General features: G+C 47.7%; 1 protein-coding gene across 1 annotated transcript in view; it reads left to right on the forward strand.

Annotated features, from left to right (window-relative positions):
* CAPN13 (calpain 13) overlaps window positions 1-4,954 on the forward strand; it is a 60,520-nt gene extending 55,566 nt beyond the window's left edge. The window contains exons 20-22 of the mRNA XM_039913183.1: window positions 501-556; window positions 3,434-3,486; window positions 4,519-4,954. Coding sequence (XP_039769117.1) covers window positions 501-556; window positions 3,434-3,460 — 83 coding nt within the window. The 3' untranslated portion in view covers window positions 3,461-3,486; window positions 4,519-4,954. The remainder of the gene's footprint in view (window positions 1-500; window positions 557-3,433; window positions 3,487-4,518) is intronic.
* The last annotated feature ends 7,077 nt before the right edge of the window (window positions 4,955-12,031 follow it).

Below are 12,031 nucleotides of genomic sequence, written 5' to 3' on the forward strand. Positions count from 1 at the left end.
CTCCATCCCGGCAGTTCCCAAGGGCTTACTTCTCTCTGTAGTTCCCTCCAGCAGACTCATTTTTATATGCTGAGAGAAAGCCTGGGGGGCCAGGAGAGGGGGCAAATCTTATCTCCCCTTTACTCATGGGGAAGCTGACGAAATGGGAAGAGGTTGGCCCCAGGATCCTCTACAAAATAACAGCTGACCAGGACCAGAATGCTGGACTCAGCTCCTGGCCCAGCCCATTCAGGTTGGAAGAAATTTTTCTCTGAAGGTCAGAGGAGGCTCTGCTGCCTTTTCCTCCTTTTCTAAAGTCAGATTGATCAGTCAATCGATCAGTGGTATTTACTGAGTGATTACTGTGTTCTGAGCACTGAACTAGGCAGTTGGGAGAGTACAATTCAATAGTCAGAGAAGGGAGATGACCTCAGAGGTATAGTAGATCCACAGTACTCTGTACATTCACTCTCATCTCCTCCCTCTCTCACAAAACCCATCCCTCTTTTTTCCCCCCACAGAAGCTTTTCGCAACCTAACAGAGGATGGAAAAGGACTTTACCTGACAGAAACTCAGGTGAGGCAACAATAGCAATAATGATAATTTTGTTGGTTTTTTTAAGAGCTTACTGTGTGCCAGGCACTGTTCTAAGTGCTGGGGTAGATGCGAGGTAGCCAGGTTGGACTCATCCCTGTCCCACATGGGGCTCACAGTCTTAATCCCCATTTTACAGATGAGGTAAGTGAGGCCCAGAGAAGTGAAGTGACTCGCCCAAGGCCCCATAGCAGACAAGTGACGGAGCCAGAATTTGAACTCAGGTCCTTCTGACGCCCAGGCCCGTGCCCTATCCATTAAACCACACTGCTTCTCTGGAGAAGGAGAACCACCGTTTCCTTTCTCTGAGTGTCCGTTTCCCCCAGGCGGGGACACGGCCTTCTGGCATCTTTCTCCTGGCCAGATTTCAGGGCCGTTCTCTCCCCGGGAATATTGAGCACACTTTGCACTCTACAGTCCATCAAAGGGCTCTGGGCCTCAGCAACTCCCTTCAATTACATCCTTTATATATTGCTTTCTGGCAACACTGCTTTAGGGCCTTGGCAAATGCGATTTATTCTTTTGTCAATGGCTTAATAAAGCCCGGTGTTGTTTATTCCAGAGCAACTAATCCTGGAGGGGAAAGCTAGAGCCACGTACTCTCTTGGGGGCTCATTTAACCGTGTCACGAGGATTTGGAAAGGGACCATCTGTAAGGTCAGCTCTGTAAGATCGCTCCCAAATCCTCACCCCTTCCCCTCTCCCACTTTGGCACCCAAATGCCAGATGGAAACAACCTGGCGAGGGGGAGGGGCAGAGAAGCAGCATGGCCTAGTGAAAAGATCTTGGGCTTTGGAGACAGAGGACCTGGGTTCCAATCCGGTTCAGCCACTTGTCTACGGTTTGACCTTGGGCAAGTCGCTTTGCTTCTCTGGGTTTTAGTTACCCCACCAGGAAAATAGGGATTAAGACTTGAGAGCTCCATGTGGGACATGGACTTTGTCAAACTTGACCACCTTGTATCTACCGCAGTGCTTAGTACATTACCTGGAATACACACACCTCTCTCGAGTCACAGGTGGCTCTCAAGGATGGCTGGACAAGAACAAAGGAAGCAGTAGGAGCCAAATAGGAATAGGGCCTGCAGCAGAAGGAAAAGAAGAGTGAAGAAGAGTATAGAAGAGGAAGGTGATAGGGAGGAAGAGGGAGGAAAAGAAGGAAGAAAAGGAGGAGGAAAGTAAAAGAAGGAAACAGAAGGAAGAGGAAAAAGGAAGAGGAGAGAAAAGGGCAGAAAAGAAGGAAGAAGAGGAGAAGGAGAGAAAGAGGAGGAGAGTAAAAGAAGGAAAGAAAAGGAAGAGGAAAAAAGGAGGAGAGAAAAGGAAGAAGAGGAGGAAAGAAGAGAAGAGTAAAAGAAGGAAAGAGAAGGAAGGAAAAAAGGAGAGAAAAGGGAGGAAAAGAAGGAAGAAGAGTAGAGAAAGGAGGTGAGTAAAAGAAAAAGAGAAGGAAGAGGGAAAAAGGAGGAGGAGAGAAAAGGGAGGAAAAGAAGGAAAAAGAGGAGGAAAGAGGAGGAAAGAAGGAAGAGGAAAAAAGGAGGAGAGGAAAAGAAGGAAGAGGAGGAGTAGAGAAAGGAGGTGAGTAAAAGAAAAAGAGAAGGAAGAGGGGAAAAGGAGGAGGAGAGAAAAGGGAGAAAAAGGAAGAAGAGGAGGAAAGAAGAGAAGAGTAAAAGAAGGAAAGAGGAGGAGGAGAGAAAAGGGAGGAAAAGAAGGAAAGAGGAGAAGAGTAAAAGGAGGAAAGAGAAGGAGGAGGAGAGTTAAAGAAGACAAGAGAAGGAAGGAAAAAAGGAGGAGAGAAAAGGCAGGAAAAGGAAAGAAGGAAGAGGAAAAAAGGAGGAGAGAAAAGGGAGGAAAAGAAGGAAGAGGAGGAGTAGAGAAAGGAGGTGAGTAATAGAAAAAGAGAAGGAAGAGGGGAAAAGGAGGAGGAGAGAAAAGGGAGAAAAAGGACGAAGAGGAGGAAAGAAGAGAAGAGTAAAAGAAGGAAAGAGGAGGAGGAGAGAAAAGGGAGGAAAAGAAGGAAAGAGGAGAAGAGTAAAAGGAGGAAAGAGAAGGAGGAGGAGAGTTAAAGAAGACAAGAGAAGGAAGGAAAAAAGGAGGAGAGAAAAGGCAGGAAAAGGAAAGAAGGAAGAGGAAAAAAGGAGAAAAAAGGGAGGAAAAGAAGGAAGAAAAGTAGAGAAAGGAGGTGAGTAATAGAAAAAGAGAAGGAAGAGGGGAAAAGGAGGAGGAGAGAAAAGGGAGAAAAAGGACGAAGAGGAGGAAAGAAAAGAAGAGTAAAAGAAGGAAGAAGAGGAGTAGATAAAGGAGGTGAGTAAAAGAAGGAAAGAGAAGGAAGAGGGGAAAAGGAGGAGGAGGAGGAGGAGAGAAAAGGGAGGAAGAAGAGGAGGAAAGAAAGAGGAGGAGAGAAAGCGAAGGAAGAGGGGAAAAGGAGGAGGAGAGGAAAGGGAGGAAAAGGAGGAGGAGGAGATAAAAGGGAGGAAACGAAGGAAGAGGAGAAGGAGAGTAAAAGAAGGAAAGAGAAGGAAGAGGAAGAAAGGAGGAGGAGAGGAAGGTGAAAAGCAGGAGAGAGAGAGAGGGAGAAGGAAGAGAAGAGGAGGAGGGAAAGATAAGGAAGAGGAAGAAAAGAAGGAGGAGGAGAAGTTGGAAGAGGAGGACACAAACACATTGTCCACAGCCATCTGGGTGGGGCAGCTCAGCACCCACTCAACTGTGTTCCAAGTCTGGTTCACATTTTTCATCTGTTCCCTGGCCTGATACCTGCAAAGCAACTTTCTGGGTTAAGGTTCTTGGCTTACTGATCCCGTCTTGACTAGCCTCACCCAGCTGCCCGTGCTCCTGTCATTCATGTCTACTTGTTATTCTTCCCCAGTGGATGAATCTGTCCATGTACAGCTGAGGCAGTGAACGGTCCCTATGTGACAGGTGAGTTCGGCTTGGATTTTCTCCACCTGAGGAAGCAAAGGCAGTAAGAGGAAAAACTAGAAGGAGACTTGAATCCAAGAGGGCCAGAACTTGGAGTGAAGTCTGGGTCTTCCCCTGGTAGGGGGATGGGGATGTTTGATTTTCTGGGAGAGGGAACTGGAGAACTCACATGCCAGAAGACTCTCCGTTCCAGCTCCCCCATGCCCACGTTGCTGTCCAATACAAAATGGGCACAGCACAAAGCAACCAGCTGACAGCAGAGCCGATCTGAAAAAGGCGAGGGCCTGAGACGGTTACGCTTAATACTGCCGCTGTTCTCGGCCTGCCCGGGTGGGTTTCTGGGAAGAGCTGCTAACTCTTCAAAAAGGGCCCTGCGAATTTCCGTTTCAAGACTCAAGAGGTTCGATATGCTAAAAGCCAGGAGTTGCAAGTCATCTTGAGATACCTGGAGAGTAGAGAGAACCTCCCAGGTGCCATCGCGAGACGTTGCGTTTTGGCTTTCTGGTGCCGTGACCTGTTAATAATGGTGACTGTTAAGCACTTACTATGTGCCAAGCACTGTTTAATGCTTCCATCATCCTGCCCTGAAAGGGCTTAATGTCCTGACAGACCTGTGCACAAAAACATAAACTCCTTGATAAAGCTTGTCAAGGGAAGGGAACATGTCGGCTAATTCTGCTGTTTAGTACTTTCCCAAACATTTAGTACTGTGCTCTGCAAACAGTAAGTGCTCAATAAATACCACTGATTGATTGAGGGCAGAGATCATCTCTCTTGTACTCTCCCAAGCGCTTAGTACAGTGCCCTGTAAACAGGAAGTGCTTCCTGTTAGTGATGGATCGATTGACTATCCGTGCTGGGTTCAGATCTCTAGACTTTTGTTTCCTTTGGCAAAAGCAGTTTAAATGAGAACACAGAGACAGGGGATGTGTAGCTCTGCTGTTTTGGGGGGGGGGAGGGGGGAAGAGAGAGACTCTCCCACACCCCGGGATGATCTTTCCTTGTCTTCAAAACCTCCTGTTTCCCCTCCAGGTGTCCTGGGAGCAGCTTGTCAGGATGCAATAAAACCCTATCCCAAACCAGAAGCAATCAAGAAAGCTTTCAGAAGGCTGGGCCAGCGGCTGCTCCATTGAGGCAGGTTGTGGCCCATGAGCAGTGTCTGAGGATCCCCTGTCTTCTCTTTGGCCGAGCTGGACTGCCGTGAGGCAGGGGCGGATCTCTCCCCACAGCAGAGACTCACAGCCTAACCTCTGCCCTGTGCCCAGTGTGAGAAAGGAGAGAGAAGGGGGGACACCACCAGCCTTCCTCCAGTCATGACCCTCCAACCAGACACATTTCCCCAGCAACCTCGTGGAGAAGGATGCTTCCTGCTGGCCCAGGATGATCTTTTAACAAAAAGAAAATCACCTTGGAAATTTCAGTGTTGTTCTTGCATCGTGAAATAAAGCAAGATCTGTGGGTTAAGATATTCACAGGCTGCTCATTGATGGGAACGAGTGGGGTCTGGTACCAAAACAAAGGGGAGGAGGGAAGATCACAGGGGTCCACCTTCTAGTGCCACTAGCCTCCTGGGTGTCCTGAGGTAGTCACTTAACCTCTCTGGGCCTTAGTTTTCCCAACTGTTAACTGGGGAAAACAACACCTCTAAAACACTTCCAAACTGATGACCTCATTTTGTCTTTATATTTCCACGGGGTAGGGAGGGGCAGGTGTTAGCCTCCCTAACCCCACAGAAACATAAGGACAAAATGAGATTATTTTAAAGCATTTTAGAGGTATAAAAATCACAAAACAAAGTCAAAGGATTATTAAATCATTATTATTATAGCATTATCCTCTCCCCTCTCCTACTACTTTAAAAGAACCAGGGTCCTATTTGGAGAGAGCCCTGGGCATCAGGTGACCTGAGCTCTAAACCCAGGTCTAAACTTGCCTGCTGTGTAAGAGGGATCAAGTCCCTTAGCTTCTCTGTATCTCAGTTTTCTCACCTGTAAAATGGAGATTACATACCCGTTCTCCTTCTTAGACAGTGAACCCCATTTGGTACAGGAATTGTGTCTGACCTGCTTACCTTATATCTCCCCCAGCAGTTAGTACAGTGCTTGGCACACAGTAGGGACTTAAATACCACAAATTATGATTATTTCTATCCTCCAAATAAGCTAATCAAGCAATAATTCTGGAAGAATCCATCACTGAGACAGGTTTGTTGATTAACTATAAAATAGCAAAGTCAGAAGGGTTTCAGGTCCTGCAGACAGGTCCATAATGAAATCAACAGCAGAGCAGGGTCTTAAAGAAGCGATGATGATATACGGCCAGGGGTATACAATAGATGCATTTTTTTTTATGGTATTTATTAGGTGTTTACTCTGAACCTGGCACTAAGGTCTGGGGCAGATACAAGATTATCAGGCTGGACAAAGTCCGTGACGCCCATGGGGCTCACAGTCTCAATCTCCATTTTACAGATGAGGTAACAGACACAGAGAGGTGAAGAGACTTACCCAAGATCACACAGCAGACGAGTGGCAGAGCTAGGATTAGGATCCAAGTCCTCTGACTCCAGAGCCTGTGTTCCATCCTCTAGGATACGCTGCTTTTCACGCGATAGCAGGATCACTGTCCATAAAACCTTGTCGGTTCCACGGAACCGTCCCAAAGACCGAAAACGAAGAAGTCAATCAGTCAATTGTACTTGTGTCCGACCTGATTACTTTGTATCTACGCCAGGGCTTAGAGCAGTGCTTGGCACATAGTAAGCGCTTAACAGGTTACCCTATCCCAAACCAGAAGCAATCAAGGAAGCACAGAGAAATGAAGTGACTTGCCCAAAGCCACACAGCGGACAAGGGGCAGAGCCAGCATTGAGGCCGTGAGCCCCGTGTGGGACAGGGACTGCGTCCAACCTTATCAGCTCGTATCTACCCCAGTGCTTCGTACAGCGTCTGGCACCTTGTAGGTGCTTAACGGATGTCATTTAAAAAAAAACTAACTGATGGATTGATTCACCCAGTGGGCCGCAGGGGAAATAAGTCCAAAGGCCTGAAGACCCCAGTCTGGTCACGGTCTTTCACGGAGGGCTTTGCCAACCCATCTAGCACGGACGATAACATTATTTGAGATCGAGGGTGGGGAGGTGGGATCTGTGAAATGGTGTCTGTGGCCACACTCTGCGACAGGATGGTGCCACTAAGCCGATGGCCATAGCGGCTGCTGCATTGCGTGGGGAGACCCTGACATCTTGTGGCTTCCCTCGACTACTTACATTCCGCCTCTAAATCTTCCCACTGACCCCGGACCATCCCCGATTGCCTTCCCGACGCCGCGAAAGATTGAGGTCAATAGCCTTGGAGCAGCCGTTTTAAATCGGAAATTTCCACTCTTGACCGAAGTCTGCATGAAATCTACCTACTCCCGGCTCCCAGCTAACATTAGTAGAGATGTTTTGGCAGACCAAGACCTAGCCCTTTGGCTTAGTTGAAAGAGCTCAGGGCCTGGAAGTCAGGGGACACGGGTTTAATACATACGCAGGTATTGAATCCCTATTTTTAAAAAGAAAATTAAAACACAGGGAAGTTAGGTGACCAGCCCGAGGTCGCACAACAGGCAAGTGTCAGAGCTAATAATAATAATAATAATAATGTTGGTATTTGTTAAGCGCTTACTAGGTGCCGAGCACTGTTCTAAGCGCTGGCTTAGACACAGGGGAATCAGGTTGTCCCACGTGGGGCTCACAGTCTTAATCCCCATTTTACAGATGAGGGAACTGAGGCGCAGAGAAGTTAAGTGTCTTGCCCACAGTCACACAGCCGACAAGTGGCAGAGCTGGGATTCGAACTCATGAGCCCTGACTCCAAGGCCCGTGCTCTTTCCACTGAGCCACGAGGTAGGATCAGAACCCAGTTCCTTCTGACTCCTAAGCTTGGGCTCTAGCCACTAGGCCAGGCTGCTTCTCTGCCTTGCATCCAGAAAACAAACCAAGGCAAATTCTAACCCTTAGGTCCAGACACAGCCCGTATAGGAGAATCTAATCAAGCAGTTGAACATTATTTCTCATCATGCTTGTCGAAGAAAGGCTGAGAATAGCTGAACTCCTAACTGTTCATTGTAGGAGATGGTTGTAGGGTTCCTTAGCCGATTTCCCCTCCCATAAAAACACTCTGTTTTGTTCTTTATCCAGAGTCTCCCCCTCTTCACCTCCAGTCTGGGCAACACAAAGGGAAACTGCTATCGTGCGCTTTCCTTTGTCCGTGGCAATTTATTTTTTGGAGGGATGAAGTGATCCAGATCTTGGAAAGACAAAGGGAAATCATAAGAGCCCATAAATTTGAGAAAGCATGGACTATTGGAAAGAGCATGGGTCTGGGAGTCAGAGGACCTGGGTTGTGACCCTTGGCCTGGTCACAACCTCTCTGTGCTTCGGTTACCTCCTTTTAAAATAGGGATTCAATACCTGTTGTCCCGCCTACTTAGTCCGTGAGCTCTATAATAATGTTGGTATTTGTTAAGCATTTACTACGTGCCGCGCACTGTTCTAAGCGCTGGGGTAGACACAGGGGAATCAGGTTGTCCTACGTGGGGCTCACAGTCTTAATCCCCATTTTACAGATGGGGTAACTGAGGCACAGAGAAGTTAAGTGACTTGCCCAAAGTCACACAGCCGACAAGTGGCCGAGCCGGGATTCGAACCCATGAACTCTGACTCCAAAGCCCGTGCTCTTTCCACTGAGCCACGCTGCTTCTCAGGCAGGGCCTGAATCTGATCATTTTATCTACCTGAGCACTTAGCACAGTGCTTGGCACCTAGTATGTGCATAACTGGGGAAGCAGCATGGCCGAGTGGTTAAAGCACAGGCTGGGAGTCAGAGGACCTGGGTCCAAATCCCAGACTTCCCCACTTGTCTTCTGTGTGACCTCAGGTCAGTCACTTCACTTCTCCGTGCCTCCGTTTCCTCAACTGCAAAATGGGGATTCGATACCCGCTCTCCCTCTGATCTGAGGTCACTTCACTTCTCCGCGCCTCCGTTTCCTCAACTGCAAAATGGGGATTCGATACCCGCTCTCCCTCCTACGTAAGCTGTGAGCCCTTTGTGGGACAGGGACTGTATCTGGCCCGATTAACTTGTGTCCACCCCAGTGGTTTAACAGTGCTTGACACCTAATAAGGGTTTAGCAAATACCATAAAAATAAAGCACATAGTACAGTGCTCTGCACACGGTAAGCACTCAATAAATGTGATTGACTTGAACCCACAATTATCATTACTTCCAAAAGGATGAGGGGACACTAGGGGGCACCGTGATCTCACACATAAATGTGGAGTCGAAGAAATGTGCGGAGAACGCATCCTCTCCTTCCTTTCCAACTGCCCAAACCTGCCTTCCATTTCCTGAAGAATTACAACTCTCTACTTCTGCCTTCCTCCTTCCCTGCTCCCCTCAACCTTTCCCATCTGAAAGGTTGACTCTCTCTTGTCCCCACTTCTGCCTTCTGCCCCCTGAGAGCTCAAGGCAGCGAACAAGCGAGGAGGTCAGTCAATCAGTCGGGTTCATTGAGCACTTACCGTGTGGCGAACCCTGTACTAAGCCCTCTGGAGAGCACAATAGAACAATGAACAGGCACATTCCCTGCCCGCAAGAGTTTATAGTCTACAGGAGGTGAACCGCGTGGGTTTCTTGATCCCTACCGCGATCAGCGGTCCATGTCAGCCGTGTTTTAGAAGCACATTTGGTGACAGCATATGGTGTCCCAAGCTCCGCGCTCTGCACACAGTAGGTGCTCGATCTGCAGTTAACTGACTGACATCCGTGAAGCTAGGAATCTTGGAAAAGCTTGTCATAAAGCCTCTTGTTGGCAGCATCAAGACTAACAGTGCTTGGCACAAAGTAAGCACTTAATACCGTAATTATTGTTATTATGAACACGGACTCCCGGGAAGCGAGGTGAGTGGGAGGTTATGATTCTCCCCACTTTACTGGTTGGGAGACTGAGGCACGGATGGAGAGGTCGGGCTGGGCCGCGTCAGGGGGTGCGGGAGGCGGGCTCACCCGAGGACCCCGCAAAGACGCTGCAAGATCTGGGTTTGTGGGGTCCACGGGGTGAGCAGAGAATTCCGTACGTCCTGCAAGATGTGGAACGGTAGCATCCGAAACAAGAAGAGAAAAATGGTTTGGGCTGCTGCTGCCATCTCTGGGAGCCCAACAGAAAGGGACCCCAGGGTAAACTTCGAGGAGCTGTTGGACCCTACCGCAGAAGCAGCATGACCTAATGGATAGAGCACAAGTCTGGGAGTCAGAAGGAACTGGATTCTAATCCCATTTCCCCCTCTTGTCTGCTGTGTGACCTTGGACAAGTCACAACTTCTCTTTGCCTCAGTTCCCTCATCTGCAAAAGGCGGAATAAGGCTGTGACCCCCATGTGGGACAGGGACGATGTCCAGCCTGATTACCTTGCATCTACCCAGTGCTTAATACAGTGCCTGGCACATGAGAAGCACTAAAAAAAATCATTTTTTAAAAAAGCAGTTTCTCACCAGCTCCTCTGGCTGTGTGTGGGAATAAAACAGAGAAAGAGAGAGAGAAGAGAGAGAGAGAGAGAGAGGGAGAAAGAGCCCCAGCATTAGGCTCTGGAATGTGTTTCCTATATCCTTGCACAGACATTGAGACTGACGAGTCAATGAGCCAAAATACAACTCCTGCCATAGCCCAGTAGTAAACTTCAAGATGAGTCACATCACTACTATACAAATCTCACAGCCCAGAACAAACTGTTTCTCATAGTGTGTAATGGCAGAAAAGCCCCCGCGAACACACGGAGAAGAATAACCTTAAGGAAAGCAGTATGGCCTAATGAAAACGGCATAAATCAGAGAGTCAGAGGATCTGAGTTCTAATCCCAGCTCCATCACCGGCCCGCTGTTTGACCAGCAGAAACAACAAAAGGCAATACACATGACGGTTTTTATAGCCTCTCATGACATGCTTCTTTTCTGTTGACATTCTTTTCTGAAACTGCAACCTGATTATTATTATTGCTGATCACTATTATAGACAATTAGCTATTTCTGGAATCAAGGCTTAGATAGTTCGTAAAGCAGCTTAATTTTCCCGAACCACTTTGCTGCAAGCAGATCGCATAACTACAAATTCTTTCCTCCTCTGGTACAGTTCTTTCCATATCAAACTCAAGACTTATTTTTAATCTTTTTTGGATCCCAAGAAAGGTATTACCCACTTACTTTGAAATTTCCTTTTTCTTCTCAAGAATGCAACACTTATTCTGAGTACCTGCAAAACCCAAAGAGAAAAGAGAGTGTTAGTAGGTGCAATACAACCTCGATCAGACACGTAACTGTGCATGCTAATATACAGCTTTTCACCCCGAAGACTCTAATCGGTCCACTACAAGCACGTACAGAACTCTGTACAGAGCATTCACTCCTAGCAGCCACATTCTCACAGTCCATTCTCAGAAGCCCTTTTTCTCAAAAGCCATTCTCCAACGGCTACCCATCCACCCTTCGTATCAAACAGAAACTACTAACCATCAGCTTTAAAGCGCTCAATTAGCTCGCCCCATCCTACCTCACCCTCGTTAATGTCCTACTACAGCCCAGGCCGCACACTCCACTCTTCTAGCACCAGCTTACTCACTGTACCCCAATTTCGTCTATCTTGCCACTGATCCCTGTCTCCTCTCCCTAGCCTGGAACTCCCACCCCTCCATATAAGCCAGGTCACCACTCTCCCCGCCGTCAAAGCATTATTGAGGTCACATCTCCTCCAAGAGGCCTTCCCTAAGTCCTCTTTTTCCCGGCTCCCTCTCTTTTCTGCGTCATCTAGGCACATGGATCTGTGACCTTTGGGCAGTTGATGTTCTCCCCACCTCCAACCCCATAGCACTTATTTACATATCTTTCAATTTTATATTAAAAATTATTTATGCTAATGACTGTCTCCCCCTCTAGACTGCAAGCTTGCTTTGGACAAGAAACACGTACTGTACTCTTCCAAGGCCTTAGTACAGTTCTCTGCACATACTAAGTGCTTAATCAATGCCATCGATAAATACTTGTTGGCCCTTAAAACAAGTAGCTTCAAGAAGCGATTTTAAGGACAAAACAGGCTTCTTGTACTCCAGGAACGTTCTTTCCATTAAAACACGGATACATTTTTGAAAGATGGAAGTGTTCAGAGAAGCACCATGGCCTAGTGGAGAGAGCAAGGGTCCGGGAGTCGGGAGGACCTGGGTTCTTGTTCTGGCACCTCTACTTGTCGGCTCTGTAACCTTGGGCATGTCGCTTAGCTTCTCTGTGCTTTAGTTACCTCATTTGTAAAATGGGGATTAAGACGATGAGCCCCATGTTGGACAGGGACTGCGTCCAAACTGATTAACCTGTCGCTATCCTAGCACTTAGTATGGTGCCTGGCACATAGTAAGTGCTAAACACGTCCTAAAGAAATTTTTCAAAATCCATAACAAGGGCATTATGCTTTGAAATTGCCCTTTGGAAGCCCCTCCCTCAAACCCACACAACACTGC

The sequence above is a fragment of the Ornithorhynchus anatinus genome, chromosome 9, assembly GCF_004115215.2.
Source record: "Ornithorhynchus anatinus isolate Pmale09 chromosome 9, mOrnAna1.pri.v4, whole genome shotgun sequence".
Classification (NCBI taxonomy): domain Eukaryota; kingdom Metazoa; phylum Chordata; class Mammalia; order Monotremata; family Ornithorhynchidae; genus Ornithorhynchus; species Ornithorhynchus anatinus.